This window comes from Gossypium hirsutum, chromosome A05 (genome assembly GCF_007990345.1).
Source record: "Gossypium hirsutum isolate 1008001.06 chromosome A05, Gossypium_hirsutum_v2.1, whole genome shotgun sequence".
In the NCBI taxonomy this organism is placed as follows: domain Eukaryota; kingdom Viridiplantae; phylum Streptophyta; class Magnoliopsida; order Malvales; family Malvaceae; genus Gossypium; species Gossypium hirsutum.
Genome location: NC_053428.1, coordinates 5,084,348 through 5,109,806, shown reverse-complemented (window position 1 = coordinate 5,109,806; position 25,459 = coordinate 5,084,348). Strand labels below are relative to the sequence as shown.

The following is a 25,459-nucleotide window of genomic DNA, read 5'->3' as shown; positions in this document are numbered from 1 at the left end:
TTTCAAGTATAGTTTATGTTGAACAAAAGAGATGAATTAGGGATTAACTTGAAGGAATTTTAAGTTAGAATTGAAAAAGGGATTAAATTGTAAAAGAAACTATAAGTTTTTTTTGTTTTAGGGACTAGATTGAGGAAAATTCGGAATTAAGAAAATATGTTAAAAATTTAATAGTTAAATTTGAGTTTAAATGAAATTTGAATAGGAATAAGGTGTGAATTGGTGTTATAAATTTGGTTATTAACATTTTTAATCAAAACAGTTTTGGGAAGTAGCAATGGTCTGACTTTGAAAATTCACTAAAAATTTTATAAATTGAACTAGAGGATGAACAAAATATGGAATTAAAGCTTATTGAGTCTAGTTTCTTATAGTAGAAACAATGTAAGCAATTAATTGATGAATCAAGAGATATTTGAAATTTTGTAATACTGGTTCGGGGTGATTTCGAGATGCCCTGTTTTAACTTTGGAAAATCATTAAAAATTGTACAAAAATTATTATGGAGTGTAATTTATATATGTGAACTCCTTAATGAATCTAGTTTCAAAATAAATAAACAAGAACCTTATTCGAGTTCTGTACAATGAGATAATTTAGTTTTAGTGGAGAGAGGTCAGAACTGTCAAATGAAATAACAGGGGAGTATTTAACGAATAAACTGTATTAAATGGCTAGACCAAAAATTCTGGAAATTTTATGATTATAAGATATATGAGTCTAGTTTTAAGGAAAATTTACGGATATTAATTTGGAGTTTCGTAGCTCAAGATATAAATAATTTAGTAACAATGACCCAAGTAGACAGCTTAATGGTGAAATTATATAAATACATTAAAAATGGTTAAATTTGCATGTTTAGGCTCATGAATTAAATTGAATCATGTTGTATTGATTATTATAAATTATTATTTTCGTAGCCAACAAAGAACCTAAAGCATCAGCATCGAAAGGAAAGGAGAAAGTCATCGAGGAGTAAACTCGAGAAAATTACGGTTTGTATTACTATAATTCAAGTTATTTATTATTAAATGTTAAATTTTAATTTATGTGTCTAGTAAATGAAATGTGAGGTAAGTATTATTATTATTATTATTATTATTATTATTATGAGTGGGAATTAAATTGAATAGTTGATATGAAATAATATTTGAATTGTTTGTTGATTGAAAGCGGGAAATGAATTTAAATCGAATAGTGACCGATATTAAATTGAATGGAAATGTATTGAGTTGTGAAAATATGTTAATTGCGGATTAGTTATTGATTGAAAGGTGGAAAAATGATTGAATTGAAAGTGTGAGAAAGTGTGATTGAATTGGGATTATATGTGATTTAAATACCCTATTAACTAGTCGGACTGAGTCGGATATAGTTGGCATGCCATAGGATTGGAAGAGTTCAGGGATACTTCGACCTCGAGTCGATGAGACACTGGGTGTCACTATATTTCTTCGGATAGATTCGATGAGGTACTGGGTACCAACTTTCTTCGGCTTTGCCGATGAGACACTGGGTGTCAACTATTGCTTCGAACTATCCGATGAGGCACTGGGTGCCATTCTGGTGTGTTTGGTTGGATCCGTGTATCCGCCAAAGTCCGAGTTTTGTTAATAGGGTAAATGATGAAATGATAAACCGAACGAGTTGGTCAAACGAGCTATTGAAATGATATGAAAAAGTTGAATTGTGAATTGAAATGTGAAATGAGATTGAGAAATGAACCTAAGGTTCGTGAATTATTCAAACTCAAATTGTGGATATACGATATTGGTTGATGAATTGCTATTGTTGAAATATTTAATTTAAATTGTATATACGATTTATGCTTTACATGTACATTATTGTTATAATTTGAATTATGGTAATACCACTGAGTATGAATTACTCAGCGTACGGTTGTTTCCGTGCGCAGGTCAATAGAAGTCAAATGTCTCGGTTCAGCATCCAGATTAATCCCGGCTTCGGCAAAACTTGGTGATGTATTTTTCCTTTGGTAAAGGTGGCATGTACATAGATTGTGTATAAAGGTTATTATGTTTTATTATATAATGGTTAAAAATGTTAGTATTAAAAGTTTATGGATTTTAATGAAAGAAGTCTATCTATTTTATCTAATTAGTACATTGTTAAATTTTAAATTGGTATTGTGTAGATTGAGTTTGATTAGAAGTATTTAGAATAGAAAATGTGAATGTGAAATGAATTGGTTGAATTGATGATATTTGGGAACTATATGGTTTTAATTTGCAGGGGGTTTTATGTAAAAATAAGCAGAAATGCTGCCGAAATTTTTATAAAAAAAAATGAAGTCATTTGGTAAACAAATTAATAAATTTTATGAATTATTTTAATATATTGGTTATTTATTTAAGAATTGTTGTAAATCGTTCGATACGTCCGGTAATGCCTCGTAATTCTGTTCCGGCGACGGTTCGGGGTTAAGGGGTGTTACACGCTAGCAGCGTCGATCATCTTCATTTCCATAGGGAGCAAACCCTGTAGAAATATTGAAGAAGTGATTGTTCGGTCAACCCATGTTGAGGACAACTCGCATACAGTTTTTTGTGCCGCTCCCAGTAGTCGTAGAGCGATTCACTCTCCAATTGGCGAATTCCCACTATGTCCCTCCTAAGCTCGGCTGCTCGTGACGTTGGGAAGAACATGTCAAGAAATACACAAGATAAGTCATCTCACGTTGTGATGGAACCGGGAGGTAAGTAAAATAACCATTCTTTTGCTGTATCAACTAAAAAAAAGGAAAGGCCCGAAGTTTGATCTCATCTTCGGGTACTCCTTGGGGTTTCATGCTTGAGCAGACCATATGGAATTCTCTCAAGTAAGTGTGTGGATTTTCGTTCTTCAAGCCTCGAAAAGTGGGCAAAAAGTGAATCAAGCCCGACTTTAATTTGAAAGGGGTTCCTCCGGTTGGATAGTTGATGCATAACGGTGTTTGCTCGTTGGGAGCAGCGGCTAGTTGACGAATGGTTCGGTTTGTCATCCTTTCTGATTCACCGAGGTTTCCTTTTGTTTCAAAGAGTGGTTTGGTCTCAGGTTCAACCTCTTCGACTCGTTTCCCACGTCGAATTGCCTCTGCTCGAATTACTTCGCTTAACTTTTCAACGTTAGATTCTAGGATCCCTTGTCCTAGCTCAATTCCTGATTTACTTGCATGTTTAAGAGCTTCTATCTCTTTTCATCGTGCTCGTGCTGATTTCTCGATCTCTGGGTCGTATTCGAGATCTTCGGATGAAGATCTGGTCATGAAGACAATTTAAACAATTGTAAGTGTTGCCAGTCCCCGGCAACTGCACCAAAACTGATGGCTATCGATTCCACCAATATAAACCTACACCTAGTTTGCAAATTAAAGCAGTATAGGGAGTAGGGTCGATCCCACAGAGACTGGAATTACTGAAAATTGTTTGTTTCTTGACCAGATTAGTATCTGGGCAGTTGTCGTGCCCGCGACGTTTGGGGGGAAATAAAATATGAAACCTGAAATAAACACAAGAAAACGTAAAAAGTAAAAAGCAAAAGATGAAATAAAAATAAATAACGAAGTAATTTAAAGGAAAATCAATAAAACTTAGCTCAGCCTTAAGCACGGGTTTTCCCGTCTTTGACCCGTTCCTCGAAATTAGGTGAACTCCTCTTTTCCGATAAGCTAGTTATAGCTACCAAGGACGCCTCGGACACCAACTCTTCCTTGTGTAAATTAGTTATGGAACATCCTATAACTAACCCTTACCGATCGAACAACCTACGAAACGTTCGTGATTTAGAACTCCGACAGCTTTGCGTTCTATAAGAGCCTAGCTCGAACCAATGCCCTCAAACGTTTGGGACATTTAAATCCGGTTACTACATCCCTTGACGGAACCAAATAGCAATCCCTACTTGGTACGCCAATGTGTTCACTGAAGACCAATTAGACAATCGATCATTTCGGAATTCCAACTGTACGCCTAGCCACACTAACTCAAACGACGTCTTTTTTGACTTATTATTGACTTGACTTTGTGAGTTGACGAAGTCATACTCTTAATCCGGAGAAATAATAAATATCGAAAATTGGGAGTTAAACAGCTCGGGTTCGTAACTCACGGGTTTTTTGACAGGGCTAAAACCGGCTTAAAGCTGAAAGGGGTTTAGTGTGGCATGAATTTAATCATGCTTGAAGGTTATGGAAATGATAGAAATTATATGAAAAAGGTAGTGGAAATGGATAGGAAAAATATTTGCAAAGAGAATTAGACAAATTTTGTAAAAAGAAGACAAAATAATCTAATGTTCAATTGAATTAAGAAAAAGGAAAACAAGGTGGATAATAGAATTCCAAAATGAAATAGGAATATAAAGACAATTGATTAATGGATGATTTCGTAAGAACTAAAACCCCTTATTTATATAGATAGGGTTTACTAAAAATAGCTTAAGAAAATTAATATAAAATCTAAAATAATAATTAAAAATAAATAAAATTAAAATAAACTTAAAATAGAATTTCCTATTTTTGGCTTTTTACAAAGTTAAATTTATGACTAGTCATTGGCTTGCTCCATCTTTTCACTTTGGCCCATTCCAATAATTTTCTTTTAATTTGGCCCCTTTTCAGCTTGTTTTTGATCAATTGCATCCCTGACAAGAATTAAATCATAAAAACACTTAATTAGCAGGGTTCAGTTCATCAATAAACCAAATTAAGCACAAAAAATATGCAATTTGACATGTTTATCAACATATTTCCAAGAAAGAGGCATTATACATGAGTCATCTTGTGTTAGTACACCCCAACAAAATGGTTTTGCTGAAAGAAAGAATTGTCACTTTTAGCTATTACAAGAGCCCTTTTGTTCCAAAAAAATGTCCCTAAACAATATTGGGGGAAGCTATTTTAACTGCTACTCATTTGATAAATAGATTGCCTACAAAAGTCCTTGAATCTCAAAGTCCTATGCAAGTTCTAGCAAAATCCTTTCCTAATTTCAATACTTCAAGTAACTTTACTCCCAAAATTTGGTTGTGTTGCCTTTGTACATGTTCATTCTCAAAATAGAGGAAAATTTGATCCACGAGCTGTCAAGTGTGTCTTTCTTGGTTATTCTTCCACTCAAAAAAGGTACAAATGCTATCATCCAGCCACAATTTTTTTTTTGTAACAGCGGATGTTACTTTTGCAGAACAAGAGAATTTCTTTACTGGTCCTTATCTTCAGAGGGAGATCTTATTCACAGAAGATAAGGACAATGAATTCTTTCTTCTTGACATTCTAGCTCCTATCTAGCAACCAAACACTCACATTCCAGCTCCTGTCCAGCAACCAAACACTCCCACTCAGTCCTTGCCTACTAACCAACCTGCCCGACTTGAAACAATGGCCCCTATACAATCTGAAACAGAGCCTAATACACCCAAATCACCAAGAGGAATTCAGGACACTACTCATCCTTTACTGGTTTATTCAAGGAAGAAGGCACCGGTGCAAGTTCAATCATCTTCTTCTCCTATACGACCTGAGGTAATTGCTGAATCTACTTTGAATTCTAATACTGCAAATTTAGATGATTTTCCCATTGCTATTAGAAAGGGGACTAGAACCTGTACAAAACATCCCTTGTACCTATTCATGTCTTACAAAAACTTGACCCATAACCACAAAACCTTTCTTACTAGCCTAAATTCTATCTCCATTCCCAAAACTATATCCGAGGCATTAGAAGATGAGAATTGGAAAAATGTTATGAAAGTTGAAATGAAAGCTCTTGAAAAAAATAAGACATGGAACTTAGTGAAATTACCGAGAGGAAAGAAACTAGAGGGATGTCGTTGGGTGTACACAGTGAAATATAAGTCAGATGGTTCTTTGGAGAGGTACAAAGCAAGATTGGTTGCTAAAGGGTACACTCAAATGTATGGAATAGACTACTTGAGGCTTTTGCCCCTGTTGCAAAGATGAACACTGTAAGAGTGTTGTTGTTACTAGCTGCCAACCGAGGCTGGAAATTACAGCAATTTGACATCAAAAATGCCTTTTTACACGGTGATCTTGAGGAGGAAGTCTATATGGATGTTCCTCCAGGATTCAGTCCAAATACAGGACAAGTAGTTTGTAGACTAGAAAAGGCTTTGCACGGACTAAAACAGTCCCCGAGGGTTTGGTTTGGAAGATTTACCAAAGTAATGCTCAAGTTGGGGTATAAATAGAGTCAAGGAAATCACACTCTGTTTGTAAAACACTCATCTTCAGGGGGAGTGACTGCTTTATTAGTCTATGTTGATGATATTATAGTGACTGGTGATGATTTAGAAGGAATGGAGAATTTAAAGAAATGCCTAGTAAAAGAATTTGAAGTCAAAGAGCTTGGTAAGTTAAAATATTTCCTTGGTATTGAAGTGGCACACTCTTGGGAAGGAATATTCATATCTCAGCAAAAATACATAGTTGATTTGTTGATAGAGACGGGCAAGTTGGGTTGTAAACCAGTAGAGACACCCATAAAGGTGAACCACAGACTTGGAAATACACTAGAAGATGCAGCAGTTGATAAAATGCCATATCAAACACTTGTAGGGAAGCTCATTTACTTGTCTCATACCAGTCCAGATATTGCCTATGCAGTAGGTGTTGTAAGTCAGTTTATGCACAATCCCAAAGAATCACATCTTAGAGCTGTATATCAAATTCTACAGTACTTAAAAGGCACGCCGGCAAAGGAATCCTATTTAAAAAGGGGGAGAATTTAACCTTTGAAGCCTATACTGATGCAGATTATGCAGGATCTATGGTTGATAGAAGATCAACCTCAGGTTATTGTACTTTCCTAGGAGGCAACCTTGTAACTTGGAGTAAAAAACAAAATGTTGTGGCTAGATCTAGTGCAAAAGCTGAATTTAAGACGATGGCTCTTGGAGTTTGTAAGTTGTTATGGCTAAAAATTATTTTGAAAGATTTGAAGATCAAGTGGGAAGGTCCAATGAAATTGTATTGTGATAATAAGTCTGCTATCAATATTGCACATAATCCAGTTCAACATGATCGAACGAAGCACGTTAAGGTTGACAGACATTTTATAAAGGAAAAACTGGACTATGGCTTAATTTGCACTCCATTTGTGTCCGCTAATGGTCAACTAGCAGACATACTTACCAAAGGATTGTCTGGGAAGTTGTTTTAGAAATTAGTAAGCAAGCTGAGAATGGATGATATCTACTTCCCAGCTTGAGGGGAAGTGTCAGATCTCAGTTTTCTAATTAAGGAATATTTGAGTGTATCAAATAGAATTCTGTAAATATTTCATCCCTAACTTTAAGGCTGTTTTTAGGTACAGCATCCCTAGAATTAGTCTGTTTCCTAGTGTAAAGTTTCCTAAGTTAGGCTCACTATGTGTATAAATATTTATGTTATTTCTTGTGAAAAATATAATCGAAATAGTCTGTTTTTTAACACAAACAATTACCCCAAATGAACGCATAAAAACTGGATCTTCCTTTGATATAAGTAAAATCTAAACCTCGCCCGTCTGCGGCTCCACCATTTCACCCAAATGTCTCGCTACTTTCATCTTCAAACCCGCTAAAACCTCTGCAGCCACAATCTCAAACTCATAGTACTAAATTGCGATTGCAATGTCTGTCGCGATTGCGATTCCGGTGTTGCGGTTGCAGATGATGCGGACCTACTGTAAAATATTATATTTACATATTTTGTAACTATATTTTAATATTCTAATATTAATATACTCTTTTATATGTTTTATTTTAAAACTAAAAATATAATTTTATAGATAAAAATTCATTAAAAATAAATATGGATTATACAAATATTATCATATTAACTGAATGATAATAACAACCATAATTTTAATGAGTAAAATATAAATAGTCTCATTAGAAAAAGAATATAATATTCTCATATTCTAACATGAAAAAGTTTATTTTACATAATTTAAAAAATACATAAATACAAATATAAAAACTTCATTTCTTACAATTCTGTGAAAAAGTTTTCATCACTGCCTTGGTTTTGATCGCTTCTCACTCCATGTGAAAAAGGCATCACATTGTGTGCACCATAAGATGTATCATTCATAGAAAAAATGTGTTATAGTAAATGGTAACCAATAAGTCCGTAGCTTGAATTTTGTTGAAAGTGAGGTGGATAATCTGTATTAAGAATAAAGCTTTACCTGATAATCACTGCTAAAAAAAAAGTGATAATAGGCATGCAATTTGTTGATTTAATGTAAGTATAATGTTAGAAGTTTGTTAAATATTCCAATGATCAAACCATTTTTATAATATTCCAAGGATCAAATAAGAATGTTTCATAAGTTAAATATTTATTATTATTTAACATTATTTTTTCTTTTTTGCTAAGTCTAAAAATATTTGAGTGATTTTTCTATGTGATTTTACATTTCGGATAATTTGAAAATTTATTACGGTGTTAGTAACAGCTTCAAACTGCAAAAGTCGTTATGCGATTCCCTTATTGCCTTGCGCCAATATTGAGTCGTGGAGACCTTTAAAACTGTTACAATGATGCCGTTACACTATATTGCAGCTCGCAATTTAATACCATGCTCAAACTAAAACGGTTATTAATAACTAAAAATAATAAGCAATAGAATATGTTTTGATAGAATTGATATTAATACTTGCAAGAGTGTTTTACCAGAGGCAGATAATCGGAGGGAGAGGATCGAAGGAGGGAAGGGAGATCGGAATAGAAGGAGAGAAGGTCTTCAAGATTGACCACTAGGAATTTAGGGTTATCCACGAGGCTTTCTCTGTGAGGGAACACGTTCTTCTCCTTCTCGAAGTTTCTGATGAACTCCTTGAATTTAAGGAGCACGGAATGGCGACTCGAAGTGGCCGATGCGGTGGCACTTCCGCTTCCGAGGAGGCATCTGTGAACTGCGCCTGGTTGCTGTAGTACACCCCTCCTTCGTCCCATCCCGACATTTTTTTCTACTACGATTATCTTTTATTTTCACTCTCTCTGAAATGAAGAAGCGAAATCGCTCCTTCTGAGACGTTTCCTTTTCCTTGATGTTTAATTATCATTTGGGCTCTTTCGGCGGGAAGGTGATGGAGTTTTGGCGGGGAAATGGCTCACACGTGCGAAAAACTCGCGTGACTAAAGATTGGATCTGGACTAACCGGTTCGCTGAATAAAATTAGATGGTGCCCATCAAAGAATTGCATGGCCGAAATGTTTCTCTTTGTTCTTATTTCTCCTCGATATTAGCTCATTCTTAAAATGAGATTATTTTCGTCTTTATTTTTTACTCAAGTAATATTCATTTTCAATGTGATTTTGTATTAAATTAATTTTTTCGCATATCAGCAGTTATCATTCTATGTTAGAATCATGTTAGATTTGAGATGCCACCATTGAGAACGACACTGGCGAAGCTGATAATTTTGCATCAAAATATATTTTATATTAGATTGTATAATGTTTCTTTTTTTTTTTTTAATTTGTAGATGTGTGATTGAAATCGATACATTAAAATTTTAACTTTTAGATTATCGAAGTTTTGTCTAATAAACCAAACAAGTTTTGTCCATGTGTCTTAAAATGCATATTATCCAAATTTCTTTGTCCGAGTTTGTTTTAGTTAACAAACGCCCAAGAAAAGGAAAAAGAAAAAAAGAAAACATCAAATTTTGATATTGTTCGAGTTTAGTTAACAGCCATCAATATAGACATCATCAAACATATTTGAGTTTGAAATCTAAATTCGATCATCTTATTATCTCAATTGAATAGCTTTAATCCTCTATCTCGAGTTTAATAAATTTAATCTTTACACTTTCATGACACAGCACCAGATACATGGATTGAATTAAATTGGGTTCCCTGTTGGATACATGGACATACCAAAAATGCCACGTTAACAAGTTCGAAGCAAAATTTTAATTTTGTTGTTAAATCATCTTTTATTCGATTTTTAAAGAAAATGCAGGTTTTAAGTTCATTAAATAGGGGATGAAGAGAGAGATTAGAGCCATTGAACTGAGGTAGCAAAATGACTAAATTCAAACCTTGATCTCCATTATGTCTAGCAATGAGGTTCAGTCGGTTAAGTTGACTTATTGTAAGTATCCTTCATGTTTTAAATACCAGAGTGCACCTTCCGCTGCATGCTCGGCTGCTGCCTTCTTTGTGGTCCGAGGACTGCTGAAGCACTCCAATATCATATCTGGAGCTTCTTCGATTTCAACTATTACCCTGTAAGTGAATCTGCAAAAGATTTTGAATATATAGGATTTGAGTAAAATTATTCAAGTAAGAGGGAAGTAGTTTGAAGTTCCGATTTTTCGAACTGTCCTAATGAAGACTTTTCAGCTGTCTTTTCTAGTATATATGCATCGTGTACTTACGATCTCAAATGACTTGGTCCTTCCTCTTTGCAACATTCAAACAAAGGGGGTTTCCAGCAATTGATAGCACAGATTTCGTATAACTGTGATCTAGCAGTACGACTATGTGATTCACCTGAGAAATTAAGAGACAAATAAGATAATTGCTCCACACTGACTAGTCACAAAAAGTGTAAGAATCAATTACCTTTGGATGGCGAGTCAATCCCACAACTAGGATCCACAATGGAGCAATTGGGGGGTGTGCCTTTGGGTTCAATACCAGAGGCTGAACCCCTTGCTGCTTTTACTTCAAAAGGTCTGCTACCAGGCGAGATGCAAGATACACCGCTAGAAGTTGTCTTTTTACTAGAACGGGTTTTGGGGTTGAAATCATTCACAAGAGATTCTTGCAATTTCATGTTTTCAAATCCAATTATGTCAGGAACAGTGACATCAATGGGTGTTTCATCGTATCCAATAAGCTTGGCTTCATTCTTGGGGCTTCCCTTCAAAACTTCGTCCAAGGACTTTGATTTGGGTGCATATCCTAGAGCCTGTACATTCAAAGACGAGAAGAGACAGGGATTAAGTTAAGTCCCAAATTCACAATCATTTATCGACCAGCAGTAAAAGGCAAGCTTCACAAGTTTGGAATATACCTACACTAAGACTGGGCTATAAATGATATTAACTTTTACAAGGAACCAAATATGAGTACATATTCAAAAAGCATCATGTTTTAATGGCACCAAGAAGAGGGAATAGGTAAGTATGCAGGGCACCTGTTACCTTTAACTTTACATATAGTTGATGTGCAGTAGTTCTGATAGCTTCTTTTCTATTAATGTTGCTGGAACAAACACATAGAGGAACATCTCCTGCATTTACCTTTGCATCCACTGAAAAATTTCTACCAACTTTTGCAACTAGAAACTGCAAATCCCAGTTATAACACTGGGAAAGTTCCTGTACTTCCCTGATAGGATTGAGCTGCACACTTGAAAGGCTCTTGATTGGATCCAGAATGGATAACATTATCTTCCAAACACGGTTCAAGTTGAACCCTGTATCAAGGAGAATAGCACCAAAACAAGACTCTACCAAGTCACCAAGAGCCTGTATCAATACATTAAAGCTATTAAATTAAAAACCCTTCTTGAAGGTATTGTGCAGTAGCATTGTGTTCTTACACAGATTTGCTTTTATCATAATATCAGTTCCACCATAAATCAAACTCAAAGAAAGAATCAAAATCTGCCACCCACATCTTCGTCCTCAAACAAGAAAATAGCATAAAATTAAATCAGCTCCAAAAAAGATTTGCTTCGATTATTATACTGCATTCTACCTAATGCTCATAATTATTTTTTAAATTTATCATAATCCAGCATATGTATTCTCTTAAACAAATAAGAGAATAAGCATGAATATAATTTAGTTGCAAGCTTTAATTAGAATATTGTATTCCACCTAGACCTCGTTAACTTAAACTTAAACTTAAAAAAAAAATCCAATGATCATAGGTTAGGAATAAAGCTTTGCATTCGTAACTTGCATTATATAAAGATGGCTAAAATTCATTATATCTTGGGGGGAAAGAGGACAGCATGCATGAGGGGGCATAAGATACAACAGCTAGTAATTCTTACCTTCGGACATTTTGGCCCTTCAAATAATCCCCTGTCTGGTGATAATGTGATGAAGTCAACATATTTTTCTATGGCCTCATTGAGGTGACAAGAGTCACACATAAGAAATTTGTGTAAGCGTCTGTCCACTGCAACATTGGCAAAGGACTTGTTGTTCACTGACACTGATCTCAAATCAGTCAACTGACCAGGTTTCAACTTTGGATACAGTGAAAACAGATATGATGTAATTAAATAATCCAAGACAGCATCTCCAAGAAACTCCAATCTCTGGAAAAGTATCAAAGTATTATTAATTGTTGCATCAGAAAATAGAATGTTATAAAACTGACAAGGCAGGTGAAAAATACAAAACATAAAGAGAGTCTGATTTCCTTAAGTAGAAAAGCAGACATATTGCATACCTGGTAGCAGCCTCCACCATGCCTATTAAAAGAAGGATGCACAATCGCCTGAAGGAGGAGACCCTTATGAAGAAACTGATAACCCAACAAATTTTCAAGATCTCCAATATCCAATAGGGAGGAAAGTGGCATAAATCCCTTGCTTGCAGCGCAAATACTATTAAGTTGAGAACCTTGGAAGTCCACTCGTATGCCTATCCATCTAAGAAATGCTGTTGCCGCTTGGAAGCCCCTATCAACTATAAATGCTCCTACAAGAGCCTCAACCACATCAGAAATTGTTTTCTTTTGTAGCCAATGGTGATTTCTACTACATCTGACTTCACTCTTTGCATGATCTACTTGACAACTAGATTGTGGATGAACAGTTCCTTTAGTTTCTTTTGTACAAATTACTGGGCAGGGATGGCCCAAGGGAAAGAACTGATAAGGATCAAAAGGTTGATCACGTATGTAAACCTGAAATTTAGTGGAAACACAGAACCGTAAATATTAATTATTTATCTTAAAACACCAAATAGACATAGACATATTAAATCTTCTTAGGTTCAAATCATCCATTCCAAGTGGCATGAACATAAAGCATTTGAGTACACCCAAAACTCCTTCAACAGCTGATGCTAACAATTCCAAAATCAAGAAGAGGGTTCTAACCACACACATTGTTTTTTAGTTTAATCATTTTAGCAAATACCACATTTTTCTATAATCTTCTATGTCTACAAGTCTAAGATAATTTATCCATATTGGATGAGTGACATGAACATGCACCTTAGCATTTGATGCAACTACTTCACATTTGTTAGCAGTGAAGAATGGCAGACTGGAATCGAAAAAATGTTCTATGTTTGAAATAGTATGTTGACCAAAAGGTAAAATTTCTCAAAAATATAACAATTATGCTATTCATAACAGAAGTCAAAACTTCTGTATAAGAATATCACTTTCTAAAACACAATCAAACCTGTAAATTTCGCCTTGTTGCCAGCTTGAATAAATTAGAATTATTTACAACATTTGACCTTCTCCTAGTCAATTCCCCTTCATCGAGTGCATCATGTAAAAGAAAAAGATGGCGGGCCACAGCAAACTTGAGGAAGGAATCACCAAGTGATTCAAGCCTTTCAAGAGAAAAACGCTCTTGACACTTCTCTGTAGTAAGAGCTTCTAGAACCTAACACCATTGCAAACTGTTAGTCATAGATAACATTCATGGAGATGCTTGCATTTCTTGATTAAATGATTGGACTAGCACAGTAATTAACTTAACAGACACTTAACCAAAAGCACTATTCATAATATCATGTGGACTGAGGTCTTACCCTAAGGGCTGTAACTTCAGCTCCCTCGGCAAATGAAGCAGAAAAAACATGCTTCAGTTCAATAGCCACAAGCAAGTTCTCCAGGCGATGCATAATTGATGGTAACAAAGAAAGCGAACTCCCTATCTCTTTGGAGAAGCCTATTATTTTCAGCTGACAAAGCTCAGGAGGCAAATCAATGAAGTATTCTTCCAGTTCATTTGATTCTGTTTACAACAAAGAACAGCCTTAAGAAATGAAAAGACAGAGAAAATCAACGAAACATATTTCCCTTTTGTTTGATTTACTGATAGAGAAAATGAGAAGGACCTTTTTTTCCTTTGGGGGGCAGGGGGGATCCAGAATGGCTCAAGCTTTTGATACTAAAAAGGTTGTATTAAAAATAACATTTTAACGATATACTAGTATATATCCAGGGAAGATTCGGACAAAAACCAATAGCCCCATTAATCCAGGTGCTGAAGCAGATTAAAGAATGGTCAGCAAGGCTGGTTGTAAAGCGTTTTATTGTTGCAATAGCCTGATTCTACTTACTAGCTAGTAATCCTTAAGTCTAGGATTGGAAAAGAAAGATTAATCCTCAATCTTCAATGCCATGTGAGAACTCATAGTCTCATTCAATTGCCCAACTTGAGAATTTCTCATTTCCAAAAGAATACAGTTCAAGATATCTCTTGCACATAAAATAAGCTGCATGGATATTAGGCTACTTCAAATTGGTAATTTCTTGCTTTCTAGTGTTTTCTGATGAAGAAGAAGAAAAATCGGAAAAGGACAATCATTAACAAATAATTAACTATAAATCAGGCATTTCATGTCAATTACAGGCAATGTAGCACTAATCTATCAATAATGAACCATAAATCTTGTTCCCATCATGAAAAAATAATGCAATCTGACAAAACAAATAGCAATATACCCATGAAGATGGTAGCAATATCATATCTTGAACACAAATTATCCAGTATAATAAGCAACATACCTAGCGAAAAGGGAACAATGACAAGAATGAAAGCAAAGCAAACGAGAAGCTACCCGAATCTTCCGGCTTTCGGTTGTGGAGCAAATTGTGCAACTTAAAAAGAGGTTTTGCATGCAGAAGAGGTTGTTCAGGGTACTTAAGATGAATGCCAGACCTGATTGACAACATTCAAGTTAACACTTTATCAATTGAATACTAGATAAAAACCTAATCTAAACAACTTGGTGAGCATAACCTCTCCATAAGCTATTCTGATAACGTTAATAACAGTTGTGAATCAAGAGTGGAGCTACCAACATGTTTAAGTGCTCCAAGTGATTTAAAGTGCCTGAATCTCTATATGGGCTGTAACCATTTTTTTCACCAACGATGCTAGTAATAAAGTAAAAGGCCCTCTTGTGTGTGGCATACACCAAACTATTCTCAATGTCTCTTATACTCCTACAACCATTTACAAGGTGCAAGCAAACATCTGAAGGGAAATTTTCAATCTTTGCAGCTGCAACAGGAGACTTAAAAAGTGGAGACGACAAACATCTTTGCACAATCCCCCAATCCACTGTCACTTTATTCTCACAATTGGAGAGAATAACAGGAAGCAGTAAATAGAATGTTGAGGAGCTTGATGAAAGAAAGACATTTCCTAAAGTAACAAATTCAGAAAGGAGTTCTGATCTATCAAGGATGACCTTGAAGAACATTTCTTGAAAATGCTGTGCCTGCATGATCTGCATATGCACGGATACATATGCACGGATAAACAGTGAGTTTTGGTAGTAAGATAATTAGAACAAAGTCTGACAGAAACAAAACATTGTTACCTCTTCTCTCTTAAATTCTGCAACTCCTGATGGGGTAAGCTTTGTCATCACCGACCTACGGCGAGATAGGTGAAGATCCAGCTCCATTCTCTCAGCCTCCTTAGGGAGAGGAGACTTGACAAAGAGAGCAAACTCTTTATAGCTCCTGTCCTCAGGATTCGGAATAAATTTTATATAGTAAGCATAAAGGAGGACACAGTTCTCTAAGTTAGTCCATGATTCTTTAAGCACAGCAGGAACAAGCATTTCATGTAGTTCACCTCGTGAATCCTCATCTGCTGAAAAACAGAATCAAATTTTGCTGAGATTAAAGACAAGCAAAAGTGATTATTTCTATACCAGCCACCCAACCAAAAAGAAGAGGAAAAGAATAAGACAACAAAGTTGCTCTGCATCAACCTTCAGAGCTCCCAGAATCAGAAGACACCAGCAATGTTTCCTCCTCAAGAACACTGTTTTGCAGTGGCAAGAGATGGTCAGTCAAGGCTCCCAATTTATGCAATTCTTCAATTGCTTTTAGACAAGCATCCTTTTTGGCAGCATTAACTGAAGATTGAGGTGTACTGGCAATTTGATTTATTGGAGCATTAGAAGGTAATATTATATTGCAGATTGTTCCTCCTGAATCTTCAAAATAATAAAAGCTTGGCTTGGGGAAAAAGTACCTGAAAATTATATTCACGTGGATAATCTAAATTAGTAAATGAATTTCCACAAGAAACATATATAGTGACATTATAAGTTCAAAAGCAGGTAAGAACGAAAAAGTAAGGCATACTCATCATGGGGCAGTTTTGAGCAGTAATGATGAAGTAGAGAGATACTATATCCTGAACTGATGGAAGCACCAGATGAATCAACCGTATAGATTCTCTCCTCAAGACCAATAGAAACCTCAGTAGATGTTCTGAAAGAAATTTCCACATTCATACGATCTTCATCTTTCTTAAAATTTTTAATCAAATCTAGTTCCTTCTCGTTCCCACTGCGAAGTTAAGAGAAAGAGATCTTATTTTTTCCCAATTACAGAAAGAGAACCAAATTGACAGACCTTCAAATAGCATATACTTTTTTGAATAGCACCTGTTCACCAGAAATGCATACTCAGAGAGAGGCATTCTTGCACGTCCTCTTGATTGGATAAAGCTCGCAACAGTTTCTGGAAGGTCAAAACGTATCACAAGGCAGCATGTCTGAATGTCAAGTCCTTCTTCACCGACTTTAGTTGCAATCAAAAGATTCAACTGCCAAGTCAGTATTAAAGGAATCAAAAATAAATTAGTGTAAAAAAACCAGACAGACCTGCCAGCCAAACTGGTTGAACCAGGAACCAATTGCCTGTCTGGTCCAGTATATAAAACCCATTTAACTAGTAAAAAATGTAAAAAGAGATGTTGGACTTTTCTAAACTTTATTGTATGTGATGAGATTTGAACCTTTATTCCCTTGAATCAACATTAAATCAGTTTTATTAGATATTTACTATATTCAATAATTATTTAGCACAACAAGAAGTTCAACCAGTCTGCCCAGTTGAACCAATAAACGGAGGTCTCACTGGTTTGACTTCTAGTCCAGTTTTTTAAACATTGGAATAAATTAATTCAACCAACACAGAACCCTTAACAATACTTACACAAGGTTTTCCTAATTGTTACCATTATCCTCCAAACATCACATAAGCTACAACCAACTAGAACTAGAGGCTCAAATTACAAGAACAAAGACTGAATGAATGAGCTTCTGTCTCATAATAACTTCTAGACATTAGGAAATGCACTTCCTTAGGCAAACATTTATTGAAACGATATGTGGATGTCAAAAAACACAAAATCTGCCCACATTGTGCCTAAAGGATAAACTGAGCTAGTCTGCTAAAATGCAGAGATAAAAGTAACAATTGAATGATGTGCAAATTCACGAATTGGAAGGAGCTGGGCGACCAAGGAATATTAAAAAATTCATGAATTGGAAGGAGCTGGGCGACCAAGGAATATTAAAAAATTCACGAATTGGAAGGAGCTGGGCGACCAAGGAATATTAACACTAGCAGAAGGGTTACCTCTCCTGTTCTGAACTTCTCAAGAATGTTTTTCATTGTCTTCCTTGACATACTTTTAAGTCCAGAGTGGACTCCCACAAGAAAATGGCACTTCCAAAATAATAGGAACTTAAGGTTTTGCAGTATGTATGACAAGGATCTTGCAGTAACAATCCTATTCACAAAAATTATGCATTTCATATTTGGCTGTAACCTGTAACAGTAATTATAGAAGTTTGTGAGAGAAATATGTGTATGATACACCTTGTTAGTTAAATAATGAGAAAAGCAAAATGCTTAAAGGCATGAAAAAATGCAGCAGTAGAGTTTGTTTGAAAGCAACCAGATAGAAAAAAATGAGACGTGTCAACATAGTTAAAATGAATTAACATCAGTACATCGCCCTCATGCATTAAGTCCCTTCTCTTGCCTCCTAGTGTTGCAAGAACTACATAATTCATAATATGCAAATAAAGAAGTTTTGTTTACCAAGTACTATAACCATTGAAATGGTCTGATAGAGTTTCCATGCAATATATCTATCAAATAACCAAAAACCACTATACATGCTTGAATACAAACCTGAAGGTGGAAAGAATTCCAACAAGACGTAGCAGCTTTTTCGAGAAAAATGGTTCCTTCAAAATCTCTACATCAGATAAATCGTTTGCAGGTCCATCTACAATATCAGCAACAAAGACTAATAGCTCAGATTCTTACTCAAGTTGACTGAAACAATAAGCAGAGAATATAAATTCAAAAATCTAAGAATCTTCATTTACCCAAAAAAAAAACCCACTGATTACTAGAAGTTTAATACATACAAATTACAATGGTGTAGCAAATCGTAATGTGACCATCAATTAACAGAGACAGAAGGCAGAATTAAGTTGAAGCTACTACTAAAAAGTCCCTACACCGATCCCATATCTCTCCTGCATAACTGATCTTTGATGAACACATAATTGGGTATAGAGCCACCAAGAAACCAAACAATAGCTACAATGAAGTTGAAGCTAGAATTTAAAAGGCCTAAAAAGATTATACCTCTCGTACAATCTGAAGCAAAAACATCAGCAGCATGAACAAGATATCGATCACATACAGAGTCGTCGCTTAAAATCCCTTCATCTTCTATCAATTCATTCCTCTCAGAGTTATTACCAGTTAAAAGAAGTCGGCAAGCCTACAAAATGCAGAAGGTGGAAATAAATCAGAATTTCCTTGGATACTTTAATCAGCAACTACCTGCAAATCTGCAACAAGCTAGAACTGATACAAATTAAATGAAAGAATAAAAAATAAGTAGTCACTGCTTATTGGCAGTGCACAAAAAAAAAGTAGCAAGTAATGACCTATGAATTAAAAAAAACCTTACAAAAATAAAGCCTTATTAAATAGCATGTGAATCTAATGTTATGCTCTATTTGGTATTCTCCAACATGATTTTGCCAGAGTACAGAGGTTGTGAATATAATTCAGATAAATAGAAAAAAGTTGCAGAATATGAAATAAGAATCAAAGTAACACTAATAGCAGATTATTTAATTGCAAGGGAAAGGCTCTCAACTGCAAATTAGCAGAACCAAGAAATTCAATTGTTTTCACAAGATCTTACTTGCAATGCTCCCCAAATGCCCAGATTTTCCAAGCAAAAGATTATATTATCATGCATTCTGTTGAGCAGCTTTTTTGTGTTCCTGGCAGATTGAATATCACCATTCTTCCTGACAAGAGGTATGCACTGCTCTTGCCATAAAGAAACAGAATAAATAAATGAATAAATAAATAAATACAGCTTCTTCCAAGATAATCAAGAGAGTGCAAATGTGTCACTGAAACACACCTGGCGCTTAATCTCCTCAAGTTTACTACAATAGATCATGGTGGAACAAGAAGAACCAAAATTGACAGGACCATAATCATATACTCTAACCACAGGAGATGCTACAAAGCTTTCCAATTCCTCCTTATCTCCAACTGAATATACCTACAATTTGCGGCATGTGAAATATTATAAAATTGACTACTCTGAGCATCTATATCAGAACAGAAATTGGTTTAAGAAAAGAATCCCCCCCCCCCCCAATTTTGATTATAACTAAAAAGTCTAGTTTATGGAAACATTCCTCACTGAAAAGGAAACTTTGGTTTTTGCATCTCCAAAGATATATGGTAGAACAGTCATACAGAGCAAGGGGAAGAGGAAGAGAAAGAAAATGATTACGATGGTATGACAACAATAAACATTACTCCACCTGGCCAAAATTACAGTGGTTGCTTGAATCCTTAAAACAGTTATAGTAACATTACTGACCACAATGACTCAAGGTAAGATATTTCTGTACTTCAACCTAAGCAGTTCTACTGGAAGACTGATTAGAGAAATTATGAAGAGGACCAAACACATTTGTCCACCAAACGGGACAGTTCTCCTATAGCTAAACATGTATGTTAGTGAGATCAAGTAAATAGGGATCAGATGCACTCAAGTGAGAAGGCAGAAAGCCAAATAGATCTTCTTGTCCTTGTTGACTCACTAAATCAAGATGAACTATGACCTGCCACTACTCCAGCTTATGAAAGTCTGGAAAAAGTTGACTGAACCAAAGTCCTCAATTCAGGCTAACAAACACAAGTAGGCATAGCATTTTCAAACAGCATTACAAAAACCCAGCTACATAAACTAAGAATAGTATCTTCATAAGCTACATTTATTCTAATTTAACAAGGAAGCGTTTAGGCACCAAACATCTTCCCATGACATACATGAAATGCTGTTTAGGAGTTTTATTCATCATGTAGGAATTAAGATTGAACTTAGCTCCCTATCTTCAACCATAATTAGTTTTTACAAGGAAAACAAGAGACTGCACCAAACCAGATTTCACAAAGTGAAAGTTTCGAAGACTCACCTTAGCATCAAGCAAGTTTTCGAGGCTGTTGATGCTTTTAGGTAAATTTACTTGACTGGAAGCATCTGAATGCGTAAGATAAGGTAATCAAAGAAGTAGCTATCAAAAGATGAGATAACAACTAATAACTAAAACAGCCTATCGGTTAAAGAGGAAAATATATCATTGAAGAGCACTACAAGATGCAATATCATCCAAAACATTTGTATCATATAAACTGAAAAGCGTAGCATAATTGAAAATGGAAACAAGTTTTTAGGAAACAATAATGAAAATGGGTTCAAATATGAGAATAAACAACCAAAAAAAAGACACCTTTTCAATTTTGAAAACACGGGATGTCCATTACTTCTTTGCTTGGCACTTTGCAAGTTAAGTTGACTCAGAATTAAACACTATTTGAAGCCATTAATTAATAATATATGTTAATACTTATAACTAGAAGCCATTAGCAGTAATTATTCCCTTAACTGCTTTCTTTTTCCTTTTTTGTCTCTAGAGGCATCTTGAACTATTTACAATCTCTTGTTCCTGTCTACTCAAATCTCTTTATCAAAAGCTTATGAAATTACAAAAGAAAAAGTTGAGAAATTTGAAATCAAGAATAATATCATTGGATATTTTATCTATTTCTTTAACCTTTCCTCTCATTTTTAAATGTTTAGTGATATCAAACATATTTCACGAACATTTTTAGAAAAGAACATTTGTTTTCATTCACCAAACACATTTTCCATAAAAAAAAAGTAGGCATTCGAATTTATTTTCTTGATTGATTCCGCCTTTACACACAACACATTTCATAACACCTTTAATTTCTCATACTTCCAAAGGGAAAAGTTTTTGTACCGAGAGGAATTGAAAAGGAGATGGCTGATCCATGTAATAATGACTTTTGTTTCAAAAGAAATGCAATTTTTAATTACCTTTACCAACAACGGGAGACGCTGTCATTCCAAATATACGAGGAAGCATTGATGCAGTAGCTTTATCATAAAAAACCTACATGATTGTCAAGTAATCTACAGAATCAAAATACATCAACTGATAAAGACTAATATAAATTTATCATTGAGAATACAAATGTGACTTCATGTAGCACTTTACTTTCATGATTTCTGCATAAGGATGGTTGCTTTTAATTTGAGCATGATGACACTCATCAAATATCAGAAGAGCGATTAAGTCCACCCTGATGAAGCAGTGATACAAGCTACGAAGTAGTATTTGGGGAGTCATAACAAGAACCTGTACAAAAATTCAACATGAATAGAAATATAAGGCAAGGATGATGAAAGCCTCGAGGGTCCATAATCCTAATTAAAAATCTTCTATAAGGGGGAGGGGGGATGGAGGAAGAAAAACCGATAACATATTTGGTCAAGTGTAATAAATTAAAATTGGTAAACTTCGTAAGACATATCTCTTTATAGTTAAGCTTTCAACATAGGATGTCGAATGACACGTGGACAACATAGGATGTCGAACGACATGTGAACAACATAGGATGTTGAATAACACGTGGATAAAATTTAAACTTGTGTCAATCAAAGAACATAATAACCTCGTATTCTTTGATCTCTATTTCCCAGTCATGATGGTTCTTCAAGTGTCTGCAGTTACCACAATAAGTCCCAACCTTGAAATCAAGAGAATCTTCTATAACCCGAGCTTGCTACAAAACAATAACAAATTCCATTAAAAACCATGCATGGTCCACTGCTGCAAAGAATCCACAATTGACGAATGATGATCCAAGTTGGTTCCTAAATCCCAAACTTAGCCAAAACAATATTATAAACAAATAATTCCCGACAATCAAGTATTAATGCAGAAAATTATAGAAAGTAGCTCACCTGCTGAACAAGAGCCACTGTGGGAGCAAGAAAAATGCATACCCTATTCTGAGGTTTCCGTATCAAATGGCCAAGCTCATAAATAAGCAGAACTGCAATGTGGGTCTTCCCACAACCAGTCTCCAAATAAACAATTATGTTCTCTTCCATGGCTTTCTTGCATAACTCCAGTTGATACCTTAAACGAAAGCATAAAACCCGACGTGATTTTTAAATATATAAAAACTAAATTAAATATATAAAAGCTTCTCACAGGTTGTCGGAAACAGCACTTCAAATAAACAGTGCATTTTTATTTTTATTTGGCTTTCGATGTTTTTGAAACAGAAACATCTAACAAGGTTTTTTATTTTTCATGTTTTCCCTCCAACCCCCTTCCCCCATCTTCCCACTTCCCTCAAGCCAAACAGATAGCTCTCGTTTTAATTTAACTGAACTCGTGCAAAGAAATAAAAAAAATAAATAAAGAGAACCAAGGCAAAGCCACATTGCATAAAGAAAAAAAACCGGAGCAAATAAACATAGATATTTACATGTATAGGGAAGTGAAAGAGGGACTAACTTTCTAGCAATTTTTCGTGGATCCTTCTCTTTCTTTTCCATTATAGGTTCATCTTTTCGGCTGATTTCAACGATCGGCGACGGAGTAGAAAAGGCTTTAACTTTAGAGGCCATGGACAGCTCGGTCCCGTCGGTGGACAATTCGCCGTCCGGCATCAATGAGGGAATTATAGCCACGGCGGTGAGAAGGCTGGTAAAAATTGTTTATTTTCCAAGTCTTAACTGCTAAGCAAAAAGAACAAAAGATTCTTGTTTGCTTTGATCAAATGGACAAATAGATGTCGAAATCCCCTTCGGTTTACTAAGCAGAGCGGTCTCCTAGGATTTCTTGTTATGAATTGTGCTCAGTCAATGGAAAGTCAAATCTAGTAACTCCTCTTCTAACAATTTTTTATCATTACATTTGTTCGCTTATTAATGAGTCGAACTGCCGAATCTCGTCTCTCACTCGGAAATCCGAAATTTCATAAAAAAAATCAAAATTAAACAGTTGAGAATAGTTCCTTTTATTCTCAAAAACAAATGAATAAACAATATATTAAATTCCGCTGTCTGAGCCAATTTTAGTCTTTTTTTTCTTTTTTCTTTTTCAAATTTTAGTCTAAATTAAATAATAACCATTATATTTATTTGTTTCAATTCAATTATTGTTTTGTACAATTATAGATTTAATTTATATTTTTTAATTGAATTATTCTAACTCGTAAATTTTAAAATTTTAATCTCGACTCAAATGACAGTTGTTAATCTATTAACGGGATTTTTAGTAAATAATATGTGAAAATAACAAGCTTGCATGACATTACACATGTGATAATATATTTAGTGCATTAAATTTTAGAAATAATAAAACTTAACTTAATCAATTTAGCAGTTATCATCAATTTTAAATTTTGAAAAGTACAAAAATTAAAAATGATCAAATTAAAGTATTAGGACTCAATCCATTACTTTTACAAAATAGGAGGATTAATAGCAAAATTTAACCTAAAAATTAATTACTTAAGTTAATTTGTAATATAAACAACTCCTAAAGTTACTTTACTTTTAAATATTTTTTATGGATAATTATATGATACCTTAAAAAATAAAAACTAATTAAATAAGATAAGTAGCAGTTTTTTCTTTTCCATAAACTTTGACATCATGTATACACAATGGCTAGCAAAGTAAAAAATCTAGTTATATAAAACGGAGAAAGCAGTTGAAAATTTCGGCCCAGAACTAAACATAGCGCTAAAAGGTAAAATAACTTACAAATTATGAGGAATAAAACGAGTTTTCTTTGTTTGAATTTCGCCTCATTACTTAAATCGAGAATAATTAAAGACGTCAGCATGTTATCACAATCCTTTCAGCCAAACAACACTCTCAACCATCAATAAGAATCATGATGTAGCAAATTTTCATACAAATCATTGCTCATGTGGTAGTAGAAACATCTCTTACTTGAAACAACGGATGCAAAAGAACCCCAAACAAATTGAGTTTTTATAGAAACTCAATGGACCATAAGTCACCAAAAACTTAAAGAAACCCAGGCACAACAAGACTCGAGTGTCACAACAATTACCACATCGCACTAAATCATGATTGAAACCGGCCAACAAAAAATATATTATTAAGATGATTTGTCCTCTCGCTTTTTAAAAAGAAAATAGTTGGGAGTTTGACATTAAAACAAAACGAGGGGAAATACAAATGATGGTGGTTGGTTGTTCCACGCCCATAGATTCAACCACTGTGAATCAATAAAAATTTCTAAGACTAAGAACCTAAACACAAACAATTGGCATATTCGACCTGAGACTCAAGTAATTAGACATGTTGAATTGAGCAAGATCATCGATTTAAAAATTTGTGAGTTGAAAATGAGAGAGACTCCTCTTAATCGTTGGATGTAGACCCAGAAAGCACAGAATCTCACATTACTATTGTTGAAACTTGAGACATTTATAGAAACAAACAACGACTAATGAGAACAACAAACGATAGCGAAGCAAAGCATCATTGACCTAAGCCAATGAGTGACAACCAAAACTTTTCATTAATAGGAACTAAAAGTGGTTTAGTAAATAGATATGATATGGATTACATATCACAATAATTCACTATAAACAACCGAAAAGTGATTGTCTTGAATAATAGCCTAATAGGATAGAGATACAATTTGACAATAATCTCTATATTAGAAATTGTAGAGGCATCATATTGATCAACCGCCAATAATTGCATATTAACCCATTGTCTCCAACTTGCTCTGATGACAAAACTCTAGCTAACCAATTGAGCACTACCAAAAGTCCAAACAAGACTCTACCATATCATTAGTGCATAAAAATCACATCTTAAGTGGATTATTCTCCTCATCCTTATCACCTTGAAGTCTAATCTTGCATCCAATATCATATTGATCTATCTTGGCAAAGTCTTCCCCATAATTGTTCCTAACATATTTGGCTACACACTTGGTAATTCTTATACGTATGTTTAGAGGTAACACTAAGGGGATTAATAAGAGATTGGTCACAAAA

General features: G+C 34.7%; 1 protein-coding gene across 8 annotated transcripts; it reads right to left on the bottom strand.

Moving 5' to 3' along the window:
• Window positions 1–9,735: 9,735 nt before the first annotated feature.
• On the bottom strand, window positions 9,736–23,395 carry LOC107890465 (dicer-like protein 4). Of its 8 annotated transcripts, none has more exons than XM_016814901.2 (25): window positions 22,927–23,395; window positions 22,365–22,542; window positions 22,073–22,183; window positions 21,616–21,756; window positions 21,435–21,510; window positions 20,509–20,573; window positions 19,440–19,583; window positions 19,212–19,337; window positions 18,641–18,779; window positions 18,176–18,272; window positions 17,615–17,807; window positions 16,636–16,796; window positions 16,331–16,537; window positions 15,952–16,217; window positions 15,553–15,830; window positions 15,029–15,459; window positions 14,785–14,885; window positions 13,750–13,955; window positions 13,392–13,601; window positions 12,428–12,886; window positions 12,024–12,293; window positions 11,164–11,490; window positions 10,580–10,928; window positions 10,393–10,507; window positions 9,736–10,252 (listed from the first exon to the last, which is right to left on the bottom strand). In XM_016814901.2, exons 1-25 carry the CDS (start codon window positions 23,079–23,081, stop codon window positions 10,102–10,104), a joined length of 4,956 nt encoding a protein of 1,651 aa, XP_016670390.2. In that variant the 5' UTR covers window positions 23,082–23,395; the 3' UTR covers window positions 9,736–10,101. The 8 variants fall into 8 exon arrangements, 6 of the variants coding, with proteins under 6 accessions (XP_016670390.2, XP_016670391.2, XP_016670392.1 ...); XM_016814902.2 differs by having other exon boundaries at window positions 15,553–15,827; XR_001681983.2 differs by lacking the exons at window positions 9,736–10,252; window positions 10,393–10,507; window positions 10,580–10,928 and adding an exon at window positions 11,565–11,648 and having other exon boundaries at window positions 11,297–11,438.
• Between the last annotated feature and the right edge of the window lie 2,064 nt (window positions 23,396–25,459).